The sequence below is a fragment of the Leopardus geoffroyi genome, chromosome C1 (genome assembly GCF_018350155.1).
Source record: "Leopardus geoffroyi isolate Oge1 chromosome C1, O.geoffroyi_Oge1_pat1.0, whole genome shotgun sequence".
NCBI lineage: Eukaryota > Metazoa > Chordata > Mammalia > Carnivora > Felidae > Leopardus > Leopardus geoffroyi.
In genome coordinates, this window is record NC_059328.1 from 15,239,062 (window position 1) to 15,252,841 (window position 13,780).

Consider the following 13,780-nt stretch of genomic DNA (forward strand, 5'->3'; position numbering starts at 1 on the left):
AACTCTTGATCTCCGGGTTGTGAATTCAAGCCCCATGTTGGGCATAAAGCTTTCTTTAAAACAAACAAACAGACAAACATTTAGTTAATAGCAATGCTGGTTTCTTGGTTTTGACACGTCGCATAACATGCTAATAATAATTGGGGGAACTGAGTGAGGGGTATATGGAACACTCTGTATAAACTTGAAACTTTTCTGTTAAGTCTAAAATTATTTCAAAATAAAACATTTACTTAAAACAACGGGCATATGATTCTCTGTAGCTTATTTCTTTGATATGTAAATCATTTCATGATTTGGTAATATAAAACAACATATTTTTTCTTTTTTTGTAGTCCCAACATCAATAGATTATCATTTTTCCCTCTGAGGGATATATGTTGAATTTGAAGCTGGTGGCACATGATGTCTCTCTCTCTCGAAACTACTAGCGGATATGGAGACCTATCACTCAACTTCTTGACTCTTAACGATGACTGAAGGTGATCTCCTGTAAAACTAATGAATTAGGATTAACCGGTGGTAGAGGTTCTGTCTCAAGGCATTTTTATTCCTTACTGAGCAATTTTGTCCTCTTGACAAGCAAACCGCATCAAGCTGTTTAATAGTCACACGGTATTTAAGGCAAATGGGCCTCAATTGAAGAAGACACATAAAACCTCAGATTTCAAGTCAAGTGACATCTTAACTTTTATAGCATACACTGTAGTCACCTTTATTTCACCCAGGAACTTCAATCCCAAGAAACCTACTCAAGCAGGACTAAATGAGAAGGTAAGAAGACCAGACCCTTGGTTGCCAGAGCTAGGATGTCAAGCATCTGAGGTCATATACATCAAGTCCACAAGGTGACAAAAGTTAATTCTCACGACCTTATTCAGAATTAGCTGATGGTTGTAAATATACTGCTGATTATACAAAAATGAGTGACAGCGAACAGAAAGTTAAATCAAAAGGCAGGGAAAAATCTGGGTCTAACTCCTGCACTCAGGTCCCTGACACTGCAAACACCTGCGAGGTTTGGTCATTTGCTAAATGTTGGATTGGAGGGCAAAACAAAAAGCAACGGAATGCAGGATTTCAGTTACACGAAATGTCCAGAATAGGCAAATCCACAGAAACAAAAAGCAGATTAGTGGTTCCCAAAGGCTGAGGGAGAGTAGAAAATGAGGAGAGACTGTTAAAGGTTATGGGATTTCTTTTTGGCGTGATGAAAATGCTCTGAAACTAGATAATGGTGATAGTTGCACAACCGTGGATATAAAAAAACCACGAAATGTTACACTCTAAAAGCGTGATTTTATAGTTATGTGAATTATGTCTCAATAAGAAAAAAGCAACACAAAGAAAGCAAAAAAAAAAAAAAAAAAAAAAAAAGGAATGCAGAATGTTTCTCTCCACAAAATGGAATATAGGAGTTCATGAGTGCCAAGGAATGGTCAGAATTGAAAATGTGAATCCCTACACATTTTTTTTTTTTTTTTAAGAGAACAAAATCTGAGTAATGGAAACACAGAATTAGATCTAAGAGCCTAAGGCTATATATCTTCTACCTTAGAATCCTTTTGATATGAACGGAGCCATTTGAAACAAAAAGATAAGTCAAAACCCCCAGAATAATGACACCTTGGAGAGTGGCTCTAGAACAGATAAAATTTTTTTTGAATTTAATTCAGAACTCATCTAGAATGAATTTTGAAATATGAAAATAAGACAAAACTAATCAAAGGTCTGTCAGGGTAATGAGGGGTAGACATTTCCTAGTAGAATAGGATGTTTATGTAGCATGTGTAAACCTCGAGCTCTCTTTTTTTAAATGTTTATTTTTGAGAGAGAGAGAGACAGAGTGTGAGCAGGAGAGGGACAGAAAGAGGAGACACAGAATCCAAAGCAGGCTCCAGGCTCTGAGCTGTCAGCATAGTGCTTGACGCGGGGCTCAAACCCACGAACCGTGAGATCATGACCTGAGCCGAAGTTGGACGCTTAACCTACTGAGCCACCCAGGCACCCCTCTAGTTCTCTTTCTTCATGAAGAGTATGAGCTCCATGAGAGCAGAGACGGTTTTATTTACTGTTGAATCCTCTGCACTTAGCACACAGTAGGTGCTCAGTAAATATTTGTTGAATGAGCCAAGTTCATGATGCAGCTGTGAACTGGCTTGTTCATCTACGGGAGAGTCGAAAATGAGTTTTTGAAAACTAACATCATGTTCTTTTGCTGGCAGGCATAAAACACCTGAACTAATGAACTAAACCTAAATTAATGAACCTGTTCTCAGAGTTAAAATGGGTAAAAGAGTTTTTGTGACTTGAAGGAGTGAAAGCAGGTCATTGCTGGCCACGTCACCTTTTAAACCAAAAACCATGAAATGCTGCTTTCCAGTAAGAAGACCAGGAAGAGGGTCAGAATCATGATGATACTTGGCAGTTCAGTTGATGTTAGCAGGGATCAATTAATCCCACTTTGTTCATATTTTACCATCAGCTAATAACCCTTCTACCCCTGTGTAAAATTCTGTGTGTAAAGCAGTAAGATACCCAAAGGTCATTCTGTAACCTCTTCAGTCTTCATCACACTTCATGTTATAGGTGAGATTTCAAACATCAGTTGTTATTATACAAAACACTTTCAACGCTTGAATTTTTTTTCAAAAATAGTATTATCTTTCCTCCATTCCTGAAACTTGTCCACATCTAAAATACCGATGATAAAAAATTAAAAAATACGAATAGATTTAAAAAGGGAGGAAGCCCCTGGGGGCTGAGTCAGTTGAGCGTCTGACTCAATTTGAGCTCAGGTCAGGATCTCAGGGTCATGGGATTGAGCCCCACATAGGGCTCCACACTCAGCATGCTTGAGATTCTCTCTCTCTCTCTCTCTCTCTCTCTCTCTCCCCCCGCCCCTCTCCCCCACTTGCACAAATACTCTCTCTAAAATAATTAAAAAAAAATAAATAAATAAAATATTGATGAGTAGGCCCTCACTATGACCTGAAGGCCAGAGCCCTGCAAATATCAGTCACTGATTTCCAAGAGGCGGCCACCACCCTGCATCCCCTTGTGAGTGCTGCCAACACCTAAAAACCTACATCTCTCAGGAGACTCCTGGATCAGAATCGTCTGCATTTTCATTCTGGCAGCTGTTAAAATTCAGGGTATCATAGAATCAGGTTACTTCTTCCAGCTGAGAGATCCCAGGCAGAACCCACAGCCAGACTCTGAAACAACTTTTCAGGCCCCATTTTTTTAATGACAGATGCTGTCACATGTTTGTCACAAGATTTCCAGGACTTAGTTTTTCTAGAATAGCTTTCCACCACTATGGGACGGGGTCTGTGGGGTCATGTAGCAGGATCCTGTATTGTGTTCAACTACACTCTGAAGAAAAACATTTTATTGCTATGGAAAATTTTGTTTTTGTGCTTCTCAAGTCTTGCCAAGTCTCTTAATGTGGATATTTCTTCGGAGATGGAAGCCAGAAGAACTCTTTGGTTATTCAGATACAAAATACAAAGACTGTTTATTTGGGAGCAGCCCTGGCTTTCTTCATAAATACATTTTGTAGGGTGATGGCCTACAAATAATTGAAATGGAAAACCATCTGTACAGACTGTAACTTCATAAAAGAAGAAAAAGCAAACAAAAAAACACAGTGCTCCAGTATCTGTAGGAGAAACAGTTGGTTTTATACTCACCAGAATGGCTTGAGTGAAGCTGAAGTTGGGAATAATGTGATTTTCACACATGGTACTGGTTTGGTGTGAAATCCCATGCCCACTTTAAAAAAGCGTAATTTAGCTTTGGTTTCTTTCATTCTTTAGAAGACATCGTTGGGTTTCTTAAGCATCAGAGGTAATTGATGATTTAAAATTAGTGGTAGTTTCGAAGTGAATTAAGTTTCCCTGCTCCTAATACGCACAGCGGCGGAACACTTACTTCGACTCGCTTTGCTCCCACCCTGAATGCATTTCTAGCTGATGTTGCAAAGAAGCTTCCTCTGGACTCCCAGAGGGGCTCTCCCGCCCAAGAACAAGTTCCCTCCTTACCCACAAAGTAGCTTGCCTTTTCCCACTGTAGATACACATACACACACGCACGCACGCACGTATCCACACATACAACCTCAGGAGTGATTTGGATTAGACGACAAATAGCACCTCCCAGAGATGGGCACACATGCAGCAGCTGTCAAAAGGAGAAGTCACTTTACTTTCTTTTAAACTTGCAATGTTTGTCTTTATTTTGTTCTTTATACTTTGAAAGTGAAAAGAAATAGTATTGAGTCAATTTCTTTTTGTTTTTTTGTTTTTTTAAATATTTGTTCTATGTATTTACAAGCCTTAAAGTTGCTCTAAAGATTTCAAAAGTATTAAGAGTACTTTTCCCAGGGTAGCACTTTTTTTTAAATTTTTTAAACAATTCTTGGAGTTCTCTGGTCCACAGCATTTCCTTCTGTTCCAAGGTTATGTATGTTTTGATAACTATGGTGATTTTTTTAAAATTTTCTGAAGCAAGCTGAGAGGCAGGCAGAAAGATTTGATGCCAAAAAAAAAAAAATCTTTCTTACCTTGTTCACCCCAAACCTTCTTAAATCTGGACTAACTACTATGCTTTAAAACAAACGTGAGGTGCATTTGAAGGGGAGGGAAATTTATTTCTCTGCTTTTCTATTATACAAGTTGTTTACAGAAACTGCAAATTAAAAAATTACACTGGCATTTGCAGTCCTTAAAATAAATTAAAAGTTCTCAACTTTTTTTTTTTTTTTTTTTTGCTAAACAGATGTGTTTTTTTAAAGTATGAGTCCTTGTTTAAAAAGAAAAGATTAAAACAGAAAATATTTTCTATAAATAATACATGTATTTTGGTTTTAGTGCTCCCGCCCTCAGGTTTGAAGTTTACTTTTTCCAGTACCTTTTTCCTCCATGATCACCTTTTTTCTCTTTCCCCTCTCCCACTCGTGCACACGTGGGGATTTCTGCGAGAATTGGCCTTGCTGCACTGTGATTGGCGAAGACGTGAAACTTTTTAAAAAAATACTTAAATTGTTTCTTTTGTTTCGTTTTGTGTATTTGAAGCTTTAGTTATCCTCAGACTCCTCTTCTGCTTCCCGCAGCCACGTGAAGAACGCAGTGACAGATTTCAGAGCTACACCCTTCCCATTCTGCTCTGCAGGGTCCTTGCTGCTTTCCCACTTGTAGAAGGCATCCTCGGAGATCACCTCCTCATCATATAGGCAATCAAAAAACATCCGTAGCAAATCTGCAAGGAAGTAAGAATATACCATCAGTGTTGGAGGCGCTATAGTTGTGAAGTAAATTACTGTATTTCCAAGGGATGAATGAATGAATGAACGAATGCACATTAATACCCCTAGCACCCAATGACAATTCATCATACTCCCTCCTGATAGTGTAATAGCAAAACAACTTGTTTAAAGAACAGGAAAAAAGATTTAAGCGATCTAAATTATATTTTTACTGTTATTATTTTGTTCAATTAGAACTATTTTCTGATAATGCTGAGGTGTTTCATATTACATAGTTCTCAAACTATATACTATAAAAATTAAATACAAGGGCACCCGGCTGGCTCAGTCAGTACAGCATGCAACTCCTCATCTCAGGGATGTAAGTTCGAGCCCCAAATTGGGCATAGAGATTACTTAAAAATAAAATCTTAAAAAAAAAAAAAAATTAAATATAAGAGTAACAAGTAACTTTACTCTCTTCTCTATACATTTCTCCACTGTTTGAAATTTTACAATAAAAATATATTAATTTTTACAGTTTGGGGAGGAAAAGGCAGAAGGCACTTTCCCCCTTCTAATGTTTTCAAACTGACAGAGTAATAATTTGTATGGAAAATATGGGTAAAAACTATCTCATCTGGATCTTATCCAGAGAAACAACAGTCTATTGTTTCCAATGCCCAGACGATCTGGGCAAATGTAATCCTGTTTTGCTTCCACAATGGAAACTTAGCTTATATCATTGTTCAGAAAAAGAGAGAAAGTTGGGGCGCCTGGGTGGCTCAGTCAGTTAAGCATCCGACTGTGGCTCAGGTCATGATCTCACAGTCAGTGAGTTCGAGCCCAACATTGGGCTCTGTGCTGACAGCTCAGAGCCTGGAGCCTGTTTTGGATTCTGTCTCTCTCTCTCTCTGCCCCTCCCCAGCTCACACGCTGTTTTCTCTGTTTCTCAAAAATGAATAAACGTTAAAAAAAATTAAAAAAAAGAGAAGAGAAAGTTGGCAGATTTATATATTCTTTATTTTTAATTCCTTCATTACGGGCTCTTAAATTCATTTAAAATCAGCCTCCATTTATATTACTGGAGGGAGGCAATGGCATAAATAATTGATAATAAATATTAGGCTTGGAATGAGTCAGGCTAAAATTTTTCTTTAGATTTATCTTTGTAATTTTATTAATTAAGCTAATACTGAAACTACTTTTCATTCTCTTAACTCTGGTTGGTCTATGGGGAAATAGAAACAAGTGGCCAGGATTCTACAATGGTGAATCTAGAAATACGCATATCTCCAGGGATGATTAAAGCTGATAATTATGGGAGATACTTTAATTTGGTTGAGCATACAGCATCAATTTCACCTCTTGAAAAGTTAACAAGTCCTCATCCTGTAAGAACAGAAAAAGGAAGCCATGATGTTAAACGACCCTTCAAGGTCTTGAGAAAGAGAACACAAAGTCAGTTAATTCTCTGATTCAGATTTAGATGATGTCTCTTCAGTTACAGTGTGAGGATGATTTGTTTCAATCTTTTCCTTCATCTCCCAGGGAGAGTCATAAGCACTAGGAAAGAAGGAAAGCCTCAAAACAAACCCAACCTTAGGAAGTGCCAAAGAATTACTTCAATGTCACCTCTAAAACTGCCCTGTACTACTATACTTTCACAAGTGTCAACTTAATTTTCAAGATTTAATACAATTCAGGGGCTCCTGGGTGGCTCAGTCTGTTAAGCAATCCAACTCTTGATTTTGGCTCAGGTCACGATCTCACAGTTCGTGACACCAAGCCCCACATCGGGTTCTGCGTTGAGTAGAACCTGCCTGGGATTCTCTCTCTGCATTTTCCCTGTGCTCTCTTTCTCTCTCTCAAAATAAATAAACTTAAAAAAAAAAAAAAGAATATAATTCAGTTACTTTACCAGTATCACTAAGACTTGGTGGTTCAGGTTACCTCATGTGTCTGGTTAGCAAAGAATCATAACCCTAAAGTGAAAATTAGTCCAGAACACCTTAATGTCTTTGTTGGGTGTCTGAGGATTCTGAAGAAATATCATCCTTTTTCATTACTAAGACCTGTGTCAAAGAAGGTGAAAGACTGTAATGCATGTATGCTAACACCGAGATGCTCTAGACCTGCCTTGTCTAATGGGGTAGCCACTAACCATGGGGTTATTTACACTTAAATTAAATAACATTTAAAATTAAGCTCCTTAGTCACAACAGCCAGATCCAAGTGCCTAAGTGAATACTGCTCAGTACAGACACATTTCCATCACTGAAGAAAGTATTCTTAAGCAGACCTGCCCTAGAATAAGGATTAAATTTCTAATATAAACTAGTTTTCTTATTTCAATTTTCTCATAAAAGTCAAGTACCCAAAAATTCAGGTTTATTAAAGTTGTTGGTTAAGTGAGTTTTTGTTAGTAGTGATTCTGCCATTAATCACTGTTCATCTCCGAAGCCTTGCCCTGGATAAATCTAACCCACTGGTTAGGTGAATTGTAAGAAGAGGTCATAAGCTTACTGGCAGGTTGATCAAGTTTTACTATTGATGCTTGTAGTGCATAAAGTGCTTGCAGTTCCTTCTCCGTATCTGAGTCTAGGTACTTGAGTAAGATCGGCACTCTCTGCTTGATAACAGCAGTGTCCACTCGGAAGGTAGAACAGTCGGCTAGAGGCAATACAAGAACTAAGCATTACATTTAGGAGTTAACACGTAGCCATTTTTAATTTTCTGAGTTGATAAGGCATGTGACTACAAGGAAAGTAGGAGTAAAGGAGTCCAAGGAAAAGATTTTGAAATCTAAGATATTCTGAAATTATAAATGGGACATTCTTTCTGAAATAATTAAAATACATGGCGGGGGGATGTATTTTGAGTGCTGCACTCCGTAAAAAGTAGTGCACCCAATTCTTTATCTTTAATCATAATGAAATAGGGACAGTGATTTTGTGACATTCCAAATTACAAAAGAAACATTAAAAAGGGGATTAAAGGGACAGTGCAAATCTTTTCAGAAGGGTAAAACAACCATTTTACTATTTCTAGGAGGGTGAGGACTAACTGTGACAGTGGAAAACAACACACACAATCTAGGCCTTTTAGGGAAAAGGCACAATAAAAAGAGGCTGAGGAAAGTGTCCTCAGTGCCAAGAAGCAGAAGGTTTTATTTCCTTTCTAAGTTAGCACTAGGACACAACTGTGTTTTTAAAAGCAGCTTTTATACTTTCCAACAGTGATTTTAAAACACCAAAGTTTTACTGTTCCACTGATAACTGGAAATGACTTAAGATGTTTTTATAAAGACTTTCTATTAGCTTGTTATTTACCTCATTGAAGACCTAACATTGTAAAAACATTCATCTGACAGAAAATCTTACATTATAATTCTGAAGCTATCTTCTAAAATGATGACAGACCTGAAATTCTGAACAAATTTTGAGCTAATGGATTTTTTTCCCACTGCAGTGAAAGAAATGTGAATTTCTATCTGAGGCTAGATAGATGATCTCACTCAATACTGTTAAATACAATATGCAGCTAGAAATACGTAGGGTTTCTACCAATCGTAATCCTAACTACCTATGTAATTAACATTCAGTGACACTGTCTTATCGTAAGACATAAAGGTCAACATAAAGCAAAAGAAACAACTGGTGTTTTCTTTTCTCATATATGTATTTATATAAAAAAGCTTTTCTGTTGCAATTAGTCCTTCGTTGATATTAGGTTAGAATATTCAACCCATTCATTATAACTCTTGAATGGAAGACGGAGGAGGCTTTGCATACTGGAGGTGAAAGGTAAAGGCAAAGAAAAATACAACAGAGTAGGAAACAGCCCAAGCAGCATGCACCCGTTTCTGTTGAATTGAAGAATACAAGGCATATGGTAGCTGCTCAGATCTGGGCTCTCTACAGGCACAGCAGCTATGCATCCCCTTGCTTGAGAAAGTCGGCCACTGTAGACAGAAAGGGTACTCATGCACAGGGAAAACTTTGAAGACAATATAAACTCAGACCCATGTCATCAACAGTTAACATACTGGGGATTCAGATGTTAAGAGCTGTCTTCAGAGATGTTACTTACCTATAATAGCTGCTTTACAAACAGCTGTCATTAAAGCTCTAAGGAATGTAGGTGAACTCATCTGGCTTTCATCTAAATTAGCCTGAAATCAAAAGTAAATGCAACAGTTAAAGCTACCCTTGCATATCAGAGAAATACATCCCCCTAAACCAGGCTTCATCTGGCACTAGGGGTAGATGGGGTCGCATTCAACCTTCTTGTAAAAATTAATCTTCTGATTCATTGGAAGATTCAACAAGTAATTCAACAAGCTACTACCAGTTCCGTCTGAAAATGTTCTCAGTAGCAGCATTTAATTTTCAAGGAGCTCACTGCTGCCTATACTTTGCTGATTCAATTATATAGTGCTGTGTACTATGTACATTTGGAACTACAACCATTTAAAAACATATTTCTTCCTCAATAAATAATCCCTATTAAGGTTAATTCTATCAGAGCGTATAAATTTGAGAGCATTATACCACACCATAGTGTGTTTTAAAGACTTTTCTGAATAGTGTAATTATTTTTAGATGTGCTAACATTGTTTTATCTTAATTTTAATGTGAACTAGAGATCAAACTCAAGCATTGTCTCGAATCCTTCAGGTGGTGAGAAAACTGTTCATCTTTTCTAAGGATGGCAGAAAAAATGTATTTAGAGATAAGTTGAGTAAATGGGCCTCAAATTTGGTTTTTAGTTTATTTCTCTTAAGATCTTCTTAAAAAAGAAAAAAAAAAGATCCTATCTTCTTGCTATAAAACACTGTATAAACCATATGAGTACCAAAAGGAAAACAAACAAAAGGAAACATTTTCTAGGCAGGTATTTCATACATTTTTCAGAGTTTATGTTCCTTATGCCTGTGAAGAATTAATGCTTGTGTCAGCTTCTTTTAATAGCACAGCATACTATTTTCCACTGGAAGGGTCAGCCTTAAAATGACTGGCCAGGAAAAAAAAATTAGGGTGTCATTATAAACCTCTGTGTTATAAAGCTAAGAATTTCAAAGATATTGGGAGATCAGTTGAATGTTTGTGAATTGTAAAACTGACACAGATTAACGAGCAGTTCTCTCTTTGTTGAATGCCTAACTTCGAATATCACTTGGTGAGAGCAGAGGCGTTAACAGTCGACTCGAGTCGAGTTGAGTCAGATGGCCAGCTCTGCAGGACACCAGCCGCTCTCTGCACATGGAGGGCTGTGTTACAGGAAGAGGTTTCATTACCAATCTTTTCCAAGAGAACAGAAACATGTGGTGCCACTGCTAACAGCTAAGGATGGGGACAGGATGGGGCAAATGCCACATATAAAAGATTTGATGATTTATGTGTTATAGTGGGTTACTGGTTTACACCTCTTAAAAAAAAAAAACAAACAAACAACTTTATTCAGACTGAAGCCAGACTGGTCTAGGCCCTGACATTACTTTTGCAAAGTCTGAACAATCATTTTTGAAGAATAAGTGAGAGAATAAAAACACACCATTACTTGTTGGCTCAACAGTACTTTATAAACAGGCTGACAGAGCTATTTCAAGTACTGACTATCATTTGAAATTCCCAAATACTCAGATTTCAAGTAGAGTCTGAAAAAAATTAACAAATTAGCTAAATATAATTAGATAATAAATACCACTTCCAAACCATTTGCCTTTCTTTTGTTATAAAGAAACAAACTGCGGGGCACCTGGGTGGCTCAGTCGGTTAAGCATCTGACTTCAGCTCAAGTCATGATCTCATGGTTTGTGAGTTCGAGCCCCATGATGGGCTCTGTGCTGACAGCCCGGAGCCTGGAGCCTGCTTCGGATTCTGTGTCTCCTCCTCTCTCTGTCCCTCCCCCACTTGTGCTCTGTCTCTCTCTCAAAAATAAATAAATGTAAAAAAAAAAAAAATTGCATATGTCTTCCACCAAATAAAGCTAAATATTGTAATGCTAATATTCAAGAATAGAATAGACCTGAAGAATAATGTCAGAAACACTTCAGATTAAGCAAAGATGTTAACGAAAATGGGCAAGAACAAGAAGAAAGATGGGTTTGCTAACCAGGTTAGATTAAGGAAAATCAGATTTACATAATACTGGTACCAAACACAAAGTGACAAATCTTTTCATGTATTATGAGCTCAGCTACTATTGCATTTTGTTTGCTCCCTCCTTTTCGAAAGTCTTTATTAGTATAATTTACATTCAGTGAAATTTACCCTTTGTCTTCTCTTTAAGGAGAATAGGCTTGTTGGTCTAGAATAGGCAGAATAATGATATAAAAAAGTGAAGCTCAACATAAATGAAGAGGTGGAAATAGCATCATTTTGCAATACATGAAAACATAAAAGACCAAATGGCTGAAATGAGGGTGATCTATGAAAAATCATGGCGAGAGAGAATAATGTTAAATATGTAAACACTAACTTGATTTCTAAAATTGAAAATAAGGCATGTCAATAACATACCAGAAAGCCAGATGCCGATTCTATGCTAACTTCTGCAACAATGGGTTAAAAGTCTTAGAGAGGAAAGAGATGGTTACACCAAGAGGAATAAATAAGTAAGTACGTGAAAAACAAGAGATGCTAAACCAACCTGCAATTCTTTTCTGATTTGGTTAGTATACGGTAGCTCAGAAAGATATAAGCATACATTCTCTGGACTTCAGCAAGGTATCTGACAAATTATTTAATGATAACTGTCCCCTCATGGGCATGATGAAAAGGTGAAATAGAGAGCAGAATGATGTGAAATAATAAACAGGTTAACGACACCCATGGGATTGGGGGTGGGATCTTGTCCCCAAAAGGATGCTACTTTGTCCCCGGCCCTACCCCATTCTCACATTTTGCCCCTAACTTGGATGAGGATAAAGTTGGCATACTAATGAATGCATGGGGGATACAAAGTGAAAAAGATGGCAAGGAAATTTTATGAACAAGTCAGAATCTAAAATGTCCTGACAGACAAAAACTTGTATCTAATTTAAGAAGATGAACATAAGCAGCAATAAATTTTAAAAGCCCCATTCTGGTTCAAAAACCAATGCGGTAAGCTCCAGATGGGAGAGATGACTCAACTGTAGAATATAAAAGAATGGGTACTATATGACTGAAAGAGCAATCTGAGTTCAGTGTGGTGAGCCTGCCAAAAGCAAAGAGTCCAAAACAAAAAAGGCAACAGCACTGCCTAACTCCGAATGTTGGATCACATCTGGCAATCATGCTCAATTTGCACATGTCACTTGTGAGAGGGATACTGAAAATCCAGGCTATGTTTGGATAAGGGTAACCAGATGAAGGGGTGGATATTAAGATTTCAAGAAAGGATGAAAGAACCTAGAGAGAGAGACAGGGATATAACAATAAACTATTACAATTAATTAAAAGATTCCCAGCTGGGTGACAGAATAGATTTATCTTATAGGGACATGGAGGAAAACTGATTAAAAAAAGCCTTTCAACTAGGGGTGCCTGGTTGGCTCAGTTGGAAGAACATGTGACTCTTGATCTCAGAGCCATTAATTTGAGCCCCATGTTGGGAATAGAGATTACTTAAAAAAATAATTTAGGGGCACCTGGGTTGCTCAGTTGCTTAAGTGTCCAACTTTGGCTCAGGTGACGATCTCGCAGTTCGTGTCTGAGCCCTGAGTTGGGCTCTGTGCTAACAGCTCAGAGCCTGGAACCTGTTTTGGATTCTGTCTCCCTCTTTCTCTCTGTCCCTCCCCCACTCACGTTCTTTCTCTCTCTCAAAAAGAAACATTTAAAATTTTTTAAAAATCTGAAAATAGTAAAAAGAAATCTATAAACACAAACAAAACCCCCAAATTATCAGAAACTTCATTTTTTTCTCAATGTCTGAGAGAGGATAAAGAAACAACCCATTTACAAGGACTACAAAAGAGGTTTTATACAAGAGGGAGGGGACTACATTAGCCCTCCATGGCTTTCTTTCAACTTGGATTATTATATGATCCCATGGAAAATGTGTACAAATAAAATATACTTATATAAACAAGAATTACTAAAGGAATACAGTACCAGATTTAAAAAGAGACATGATCAATAGATTCCACAAAGTAAGGTTCAAAATTTTCAGAAGGAAGCATTAATATGAAGATGAAAGCCAACACAATTCATAATAATTACATACTGTTTACTGATTTTATCCAAAATATTATTTAAAGTGCAAGAACATTTAGAAAAAAAATTTATATTTTGAATAGTAAAATGTAGGGTATATCCTAAACTAATGAGATCCAGAAAAATGGCTTCTGTTTTGAATAGTTTTACTTGCCTTCCTAAAGGCTGTAAATCTTGTTAAGAATAAAAAAAGTCTTATAGTTTCAAATACACATAGATGAAAAAATAAAACCGAACTCCATTAAAGTTAAATACTCCTATGAAGTGAAAGAGAAGGAATAGGCATACTTGGTTTATTGCGCTTCGCTTTACTGTACTTCAGCGATACTGT

At 37.2% G+C, this 13,780-nt stretch overlaps 1 protein-coding gene across 43 annotated transcripts in view; it reads right to left on the reverse strand.

The window, feature by feature from the left end:
• Nucleotides 1–4,477: 4,477 nt before the first annotated feature.
• The window catches only part of EIF4G3 (eukaryotic translation initiation factor 4 gamma 3), a 318,997-nt gene continuing 309,694 nt past the window's right edge, over nucleotides 4,478–13,780 (reverse strand). For all 43 annotated transcript variants that reach the window (XM_045475993.1, XM_045475992.1, XM_045475990.1 and 40 more), the window contains 3 exons: nucleotides 9,341–9,422; nucleotides 7,775–7,921; nucleotides 4,478–5,262 (listed from right to left, as the gene is read on the reverse strand). In XM_045475993.1, coding sequence (XP_045331949.1) covers nucleotides 5,081–5,262; nucleotides 7,775–7,921; nucleotides 9,341–9,422 — 411 coding nt within the window. In that variant the 3' untranslated portion in view covers nucleotides 4,478–5,080. The remainder of the gene's footprint in view (nucleotides 5,263–7,774; nucleotides 7,922–9,340; nucleotides 9,423–13,780) is intronic.